At 45.8% G+C, this 9,181-nt stretch overlaps 1 protein-coding gene across 1 annotated transcript; it reads right to left on the bottom strand.

The window, feature by feature from the left end:
• Positions 1 to 1,768, bottom strand: LOC117376790 (uncharacterized). Its single transcript, XM_033973332.2, has 6 exons — positions 1,536 to 1,768; positions 1,317 to 1,459; positions 1,176 to 1,246; positions 506 to 634; positions 343 to 438; positions 1 to 256 (listed from the first exon to the last, which is right to left on the bottom strand). The coding sequence occupies exons 1-6, from the start codon at positions 1,644 to 1,646 to the stop codon at positions 177 to 179; spliced, it is 630 nt and encodes a 209-aa protein (XP_033829223.1). The 5' UTR covers positions 1,647 to 1,768; the 3' UTR covers positions 1 to 176.
• Positions 1,769 to 9,181: the final 7,413 nt, after the last annotated feature.

The raw sequence follows: 9,181 nt of genomic DNA, 5'->3' as shown, positions 1-9,181 counted from the left end.
TGTTTTGAACAAGGACAAAGTATTTTATTTACCAACACAAGGTTGCTAACATGTGACTAGAATGTAACAGGTCAAATGTGAAACTTTTTCAGTCTTTTGTAAAGAGCGTGACAGATTATGGACATACATTGCAGATTGGACAATGAATGAAATAAAACTACATTGTTACAACTGGTTCACTTGGCAGGTGCCTGTGTGGGTGCTGCGTTGCCCTCTGCTGCAGAAGTTTCTGCTTCCCTCTGATCTGGGCAAAGCTCTAAAATGTTTAGCAGGGAAGACATAAGCAAGATGCACAACAGGAGGTCCAAATATAATGAAACTATAATGAAACTTTTGCCTTACCATCTGTTCCAAAAAAGTACTCGGGGAGGAATTTCAGACACTCTGCCTGCTTCTTAAAGGTCTCCAACTCAGAGGGCTCCAGTTTGCCAGTACGTGCTTTAAATAAATGTGGATTAAAGGAGATTGTATTTTACGTGTTTTGTGACAGTAAAGATTGACTCACTGAAAAGGAACAGGTAGCGTCCCTTGGAGTTTCCATCAGGCAGAAGAGTGGTGTCCTCGGACAAGAGACAGTCAGCACAAGTCTCATAGTACTTCCCCTCGTGGTACGAAGTGTGGCCATTAATATTAACTGCAACAAATAAATTTTTAGCCAAATAAGCTAGAAAATAGTCAATCTCTAATTTTCCTTAAGAATTGTAGAGTGTATGTTTCAAATGTAATACTTTATATTGATCAAACTTTAATGCTATTTATTTATTTATTTATTTATATCAATCTATCACAAGGCCTTATTTTATTTTTTTATTTTTTGTTATTTATCAAAAAATGAATCTTAATAATAATAAGTTAAAGGTTCACTATGTAACTTTTCTGGAGGAAGGTCATCTGCTCCATGGAGATCTTATTGTTGTTGTCTAGAATGTTTCACAGTATGACTTTAAATACCATCAAACAGAGTTACTGGTCAGATCTGTGGAAAGGCACTCACAGACACTCACAGAATGCATACTTTTAACTGAAGAAATCCAAGTTAAACATGATGAATGGCATACTGTGGAGCATTGCAGACAAAGCAATAACATTTCCATAGGCGAACCATCCACCATAAAGATAGTGCATCTAAAGATATTAAACAACAAAAACCTAAGAAAAAGCTCCTAGATGCTTACATGTGGTGTGAAATGTCATTCCGGATATAGTGGCATTAGTCAGACCCTGGAGGCAGGTGTCATCCTTTCTCCTGTACAAGAATATAAATAATGAATATCTGATAAACAGTGAAGAGCTATAACTACAGATTGTGCACTTACATCCGATCAGCCCAGTAAACGGTCACATGCTCATTGTCAGAATGAGCCGAAAGTTCAACCAAAGACGTCTTTACAGAAAACAGATCCTCTTTGAGCTCTTCTTTGTCCCACGATGCAACATGCAGCACCCATTTTCCATAGATCTATCACCCAAAAACAGCACAAATGGTATAAAAAAACCCCACAGCATTCCTTTCAGGTGTACCTCTTGATACTCACGGGACTGTGGCTGTCCAGGACCAAGGGCTTGACGAGGTTCTTACATTCTGGTTCAGCCGTAGCTCGCAGAAAGACCAGAGTCAGAAGAGAAATGTATAACTGTGGAGCCATGATCACAACAGTGGGATGCCCCAGACCACACTGTTCTCTCTGCTCCGGGTGGTCCAAAACTCCAGAACATTGGGAAACAGTGGGACGGTCCTACAGCACATACGCCTCCTCTGGCCTTTCACATCCACTCCACAGGGTTATTGTGTCCAAAACGTCTCCTTACATAACAGCCATCTGTCCCTTTTAGAGAGGGAAGTAGGGGCCTCCTCCAAAATGAACCTTTTCAGAGGTCAAAAAACAAACAAATAAATAAACAAAAAGGGAACTGTTGTGCAATTTGAAATAAAGGCATATCGTCTAAGGGACACTGTGCAACTTTTCTGCACCTCTTTGTCTCCCTGAAGCAGCCATTCCCAAAGTCTGCAGTGCCGCAGGCCCCTATTGATGCGAAGATCACACAGGCCCCCTCTACTAATATTTTACAAAACATGTAAAAGAATATGTCATGTTTTCTCTAATGTAAAGAAATATAAACAAATACTGTATCTTATGTAAAGTTGATTTAAAGCTCAGTTGTTTTTTGTCATTGTGTGTGGGGCATGTACTCTTCTATAGTACACTATGTACACTTATGTATCTTGTATTTATTTTATCATTACTGGTCAAAAATGCCTTGAAAAACGTGCATTCTTATTGTGAGTGGGGTCGCCTCTACACAGATCTGACCTTTAACTTGGCCTGGTACTTAGATAAGTTTGATAATGTGGAACATCTCTGTGAAAACCATTAGGGGGCGCACTCTCCACTGGAAAAGTTAGTGCATCTTTAACTGCAGGTAACACAGCCAAAAGATTCAGGGATCAACCATAGTCATTTATTTATGATCAGTCTGATCTCAAACTGATTTTGAAACGAGTGCTGTTGCAAACTTGAGCAAGATACTTTATTGTACAGACATCCACGCAGATTTTTTTTTTTTTTTATTATTAATTGCATTTATGACATCAATGAAATATTCTGTCCATCTATTCCACAGTCCATGAATGCAGCTTTAATAAGTGTACATAAATGGAATTACTGCTTTTTACTTTTACAACTGCTTGAAGAAACACCTTTTGCACAAACTCTGATACCTACTTTTGCCTCCAACTGTCTAAAAACACAACATAAATACAGAATAAATGATGTCAATAAATAGAAAAGACAAACACAATGTAATGCTGAAGTCAGTTTTATTGATTGTGGTAATAAGAGATTATTGAATAGTCTTTGTGTAATGAATGAAACATGACAGGTTAGTCCTCACGCTCACTTGCACAGGGATCTAAAAGAAAAACAATATTATTTTTTTCTTCCACATACAAAATGAACAATAAAGTGAATAAAATATGTTACCAGTTTAAGGTAGAGTGACGATATTCATGTTTTTATATTTGGTGTGTTTTTCAAAGAGTTCCATGGATTTATCAGGCAAACCTTTAGCCCTCTGTTTAAAAAAGCAGTATTTTTATTTATCTAGAGGTGCTCTTTGGTCGTTGATAAATCTATTGGCATTATTGGATTAAAAGTGTTTTGATTTTACTCACTGAGCAGAATGATGCTTTTGTCTGTGAGGAATATACTGTCAGCCTGTTTGTTTCCATGGAGATGTTATTATTTTGCCTGGAATATTCCTTAGTAACTCTTGTATTTATTAATATTCAGGTGTTTAATCCTTCTCACTGTCAGCGGGCACACCATAGACCTGGATAAATTTAATGTGAAGCAGGTGGCGGACCTTCCATCAGAAATATAATACATTTGTAATAAATTAAATTACACTTTGTCATGCACTTGCACATCCCTCTCCTCTATTTTTATTATCTTTGTCCAGGAACTAGTGACCATCTGGAGCCTGTGAAAATGGTCGCATTGTTGGCCCCTTCAGCACGCACAATCCACTCCCCAGTGTTTTGTGTTGAAATAGTACAAACATATAATCAGGGCCGAGGACCAGACAAAAGAATAGCAACACTGCACTGTTGGGATCATCTTCAGCCATCACGGAGCAGAGAGCCAGAGCAAACAGGAACACCTTCAGGAACATGTTTTTTTAGGAGCTGAATGTGCAGAGAGGTGAGGGGGACCTATATTTATGCACAAGGACGATATCTGTTATCCGCAGTGTGCTGAAAGAAAGATCAGTTTGTTCTGAAAATAACAAAACCTAGCATTTTTCTGTGTTACAAATCAGTGCATCTCCTCCATCTTCATCAGCTGATCAGAGGAGAGATGATGAACCAAAGATGCCCAGACTTTAGGCTCTCTGTCTCTTATGAGTTTAACTGTCAGGTGTCAGGAGGCGGCAGGGAACAGAATTTGTAAATAAATAAAAAATAAATCATTTTGTGATCCACCACATTTCATGAATGTTCTTTTGAATGAACCATCAGCATCTAAAACATTACATGGTATGGTATGTTACATGGGTACTACTTCAATTATATTTGTGTATTAAAGTTCTGTTGTTGGGTCCTTAGGCAAGACACTTGACCTATTTTGCCCAGTATGAAAGAGCTGTGTGTGTGACTGATCAGTGGTCAGAGGGCCCTCAGTCTTCCCTGAGCGCTTCAAAGTCAAAAACGTAACTTTTTACAAGTATTTTCAGGAGTCCCACAGGGCTCTACACCACACACACCTCCACCCTTTTTGTTTGCTCGAGTTTCAGATTCAAATTTGAAGTTGGGTGGATTTGATTCCACTAAAATTAAGCCACCTTAACATGGTGGAGGGCTTTGAGTGCCCGAATGATCCTGGGAGCTATGTTGACGGGGGCTTCATACCCCTGGTAGGGTCACCCATGGCAAACAGGTCCAGGGGGACGGGTCAGACGAAGAGCGGTTCAGAAGCCCCTTATGATGAGTGTAAAAACAAGGCAAGCTACGTCGCCCGGACCGGTGTTACCGGGGCCCCACCCTGGAGCCAGGCCTGGGGTGGGTGCTCGACAGCGAGCGCCTGGTGGGGGGCCTTTCCCCACGGGGCCCGGCCGGGCTCAGCCCGAAGGAGTGACGTGGGGCCGTCCTCATGTGTACCCACCACCCGCAAGAGGATCCGTAAGGGGCCGGTGCTTGAAGATCTGGGCGGCAGTCGAAGGCGGGGGCCTCGACAACCAGATCTCTGGACATGGAGACTGGCTCTGGGGACATGGAATGTCACCTCGCTGGGGGGGAAGGAGCCGGAGCTTGTGCGGGAGGTTCAGCGTTGCTGACTAGATATAGTCGGCCTTGCCTCTACGCACAGTTTGGGCTCTGGAACCCAACTTCTTGGGAGGGGCTGGACTCTCCATTTCTCTGGCGTTGCCCGTGGGGAGCGGCGGCGAGCTGGTGTGGGCTTGCTCATTGCCCCACAGCTCAGCCGCTTCGTGTTGGGGTTCACTCCGGTGAACGAGAGGGTCGCGTCCCTGCGCCTTCGGGTCGGGGACAGGTCTGTCACTGTTGTGTCGGCCTACGGGCCTTCTTGGAGTCCCTGGGAGGGGTACTAGACAGTGCACCAACCGGGGGCTCCGTTGTTCTCCTGGGGGACTTCAACGCCCATGTGGGTAACGACAGTGACACCTGGAGGGGCGTGATTGGGAAGAACGGCCTCCCTGATCTGAACCCAAGCGGTGTTTTGTTATTGGACTTCTGTGCTAGTCACAGTTTGTCCATAACAAACACCATGTTCGAGCACAAGGGTGTCCATTGGTGCACGTGGCACCAGGACACTCTAGGTCGGAGGTCGATGATCGACTTTGTTGTCATGTCATCTGACCTCCGACCACGTGTCTTGGACACTCGAGTGAAGAGAGGGGCTGAGCTGTCAACCGATCACCAGCTGGTGGTGAGTTGGATCCGCTGGCGGAGGAGGAAGCCGGACATACCTGGTAGACCCAAGCGTATTGTAAGGGTCTGTTGGGAACGCCTGGCAGAGCCTTCTGTCAGAGGGGTCTTCAACTTCTCCCTGATCCTGGGGGAGACTGGAGGCTGGACTCCGAGTGGGCCATGTTCTCCACCTCTATTGTCGATGCGGCCGCTCGTAGCTGTGGTCGTAAGGTCTGTGGTGCTTGTCGCAGCGGCAATCCCCGAACCCTGTGGTGGACACCGGAAGTAAGGGATGCCGTCAAGCTGAAGAAGGAGTCCTATCGAGCCTTGTTGGCTCGTGGGAGTCCTGAGGCAGCCGATGAGTACAGGCGGGCCAAGTGTGCCGCGGCTCGTGCAGTTGCAGAGGCAAAAACTCGGGGTTGGGCGGAGTTCGGGGAGGCCATGGAGGAGGACTATCGGACGGCAGAAATTCTGGCAAACCGTCAGCCGCCTCAGGAGGGGGAAGCAGTGCTTCACCAACACTGTTTACAGTGCGGGTGGAGAGCTGCTGACCTCGACTGGGGATGTTGTCGGGCGGTAGAAGGAATAATTTGAGGATCTCCTCAATCCCCCGGTCATGTCTTCCGAGGAGGAAGCAGAGACTGGGGACCCGGAGGTGGACTCGTCCACCACCCTGGCTGAATTCATCGAGATGGTTAGCAAGCTCCTCGGTGGCAAGGCTCCGGGGGTGGACGAGATTCGTCCCGAGTACCTCAAGTCTCTGGATGTTGTGGGGCTGTCTTGGCTGACACGTCTCTGCAACATCACGTGGCAGTCGGGGACAGTGCCACTGGAGTGGCAGACCAGGGTGGTGGTCCCTCTGTATAAGAAGGGGGACCGGAGAGTGTGTTCCAATTAATCACACTCCTCAGCCTTCCCGGTAAGGTCTACTCCAGGGTACTGGAGAGGAGAATCCGACCGATAGTCGAACCTCGGATTCAGGAGGAGCAGTGTGGTTTTCGTCCCGGTCGTGGAACACTGGACCAGCTTTATACTCTCCATCGGGTCCTCGAGGGTTCATGGGAGTATGCCCAACCAGTCCACATGTGTTTTGTGGATTTGGAGAAGGCATTCGACCGTGTCCCTCGTGGTGTCCTTTGGGGGGTGCTCTGGGAGTATGGGGTCCGGGGCCCTTTGCTAAGAGCTGTCCGGTCCCTGGACCGGAGCAGGAGCTGTGTTCGCATTGCCGGCAGAAAGTCAGACCTGTTCCCGGTGCATGTTGGACTCCGCCAGGGCTGCCCTTTTTCACCGGTTCTGTTCATTATATTTATGGACAGAATTTCTAGGCGCAGCCAGGGGCTGGAGGGGGTCTGGTTCGGGAACCACAGGATTTCATCTCTGCTGTTTGTGGATGAAGTTGTCCTGATGGCTTCATCGAGCCAGGACCTGCAGCAGGCACTGGGGCGGTTTGCAGCCGAGTGTGAAGTGGCTGGGATGAGATCAGCTCCTCTAAATCCGAGGCCATGGTTCTCGACCGGAAAAAGGTGGTTTGCCCTCTCCGGGTGGGTGGTGAGTCTCTACCCCAAGTGGAGGAGTTCAAGTATCTCGAGGTCTTGTTCACGAGTGAGGAAAGGATGGCGCGTGAGATTGACAGGCGGATCGGTGCAGCGTCTGCAGTGATGCGGTCGCTGTATTGGTCCGTTGTGGTGAAGAAGGAGCTGAGCCGGAAGGCGAAGCTCTCGATTTACCAGTCAATCTACGTTCCTACCCTCACCTATGGTCATGAGCTCTGGGTAATGACCAAAAGGACAAGATCGTGGATACAAGCGGCTAAAATGGGTTTCCTCCGCAGAGTGGCTGGGTGCACCCTTAGGGATAGGGTGAGGAGCTCAGCCACACGGGAGGAGCTCGGAGTAGAGCCGCTGCTCCTACATGTTGAGAGGAACCAGTTGAGGTGGCTCGGGCATCTGCTTAGGATGCCTCCTGGACGCCTCCCTAGGGAGGTGTTCTGGGCATGTCCCACCGGGAGGAGGCCCCGGGGAAGACCCAGGACACGCTGGAGGGACTATGTCTCTCGGCTGGCTTGGGAACGCCTTGGGATCCCACCGGAGGAGCTGGAGGACGTGTCTGGGGTGAGGGGAGTCTGGGAGTCCCTGCTTAGACTGCTGCCCCCGCAACCCGGTTTCGGATAAGCGGAAGAAAATGGATGGATGGAATAAAATTAAGAAGTGCATAATGTTCTCAGTGTATTAATAGTTACATTATCCAAACATATGTTTGTAACAAAATTCAAAGTTTGTTTTAGTTGCCAGTAGAAAAATGCATCCTTTCATCTTCACTCTTCACTCTTCATTTTGTATAGATAAAATGTACAATTAATGCCTTACCTGTTCAGCTCAGCATCAGATACTAAAATATCTAATACATATTTATTCAACATCTTTGTGAATGAGACACCGAATCTGTAACCTCAAGTAATTTCTGTTCACACTCAAAACTTCAATAAATCTGTGGAACCTTATTTCTGGACTCGGCTTCTTTCGGGAGAAAGCACCCACATCTGTCTGTGAAAAAGCTTTATGATGACAATATTAAATATGTTTTTTGTCCAATTACTCCATGATTTAAGGTTTTGTCAATTACATCTCTAGCAGTTACATATAGGCCTACCATTTTGACTACTCTAAGGCTTTTGAAACTCTTTATGTGATCACTTGAGAAATATATCAAAGTGACAAAAAGGACACTTAAATCATGGGATTACAGTAGATAACTGACCTCATCTATACTGGATTCACAAAGGGAAGAAGCGGTCAAATTTATACCAGGGACAGAGCAAAGGTCACGCGAAGAAGAAACAAAAACACAGAAGCAACTAGAAGACCAAGGCCTACAGTAAATTAAACTCCAGGTATGGACACAACTGTAATAAACAAAAGGACAATTCTGTGTAATACATGTCTACATTAGAAAATGAAAGACACTTTTGTTCACTGCTCCATCAAACAAAGGGTAAAGTAGGAACTAAACCAGGAGCCTGATAAATGCGCAGTGTGTAAGATAAACACCGCTGTTAGTGCGCAGCTGAACCAGGAGCAAAAATCTGATTTTTAGCCAAGTCCAGGAGGATGAGAGGCGTGATCCGCGCTGCAGTACGATGGAATATAAACCTGTGAATCTGGAGATATACTTTTTCTTAAAGCACGAGAGAAAGTGATCTCGTAAAAGACGGAAGATCTGTGCGTAAAAGCGCATTTGGACTGAAGACCTGTGCGTAAAAGTGCCTTTGGACTGAAGACCTGTGCGTAAAAGCGCATTTGGACTGAAGACCTGTGCGTAAACGTGCCTTTGGACTGAAGACCTGTGCGTAAAATAACTTTTGGACTGAAGACCTGTGCGTAAAAGCACCTTTGAGCATCAGTGAGTTAAACCTGTTTGCACACTGGTTGGCCATTTTCAGTTTTAGTAACATTCGTTAAAAGGGAGACAGATCACAGACCTTCTCTAAGTCTTCGGGCTTTTAACCTGCTCTGGACCAGTTTAGCTCTGCTGCCTCTGTTACTTGAGTGATCTAACCACGCTGAAAAGTCAGTCACCTTCGTGATACAGAAAACAGTTTAGCTACCCATCTGGCTTCATAGTGTACTCTGCTGTAAGATGAGGATTTTACGGTTATTAAGCATGTACATTACTCTCAACCCTTTGAAATGACTATAAAGATCAATAAATGCATGACTGTTGACCTACAGGCACTTAATCTCTGCAGTGAAATTGACA

Source organism: Periophthalmus magnuspinnatus, chromosome 9, assembly GCF_009829125.3.
Source record: "Periophthalmus magnuspinnatus isolate fPerMag1 chromosome 9, fPerMag1.2.pri, whole genome shotgun sequence".
In the NCBI taxonomy this organism is placed as follows: Eukaryota; Metazoa; Chordata; class Actinopteri; order Gobiiformes; family Gobiidae; genus Periophthalmus; species Periophthalmus magnuspinnatus.
Note: the sequence above shows the minus strand (reverse complement) of the source record. Positions and strands in the feature narration are given on the sequence as shown.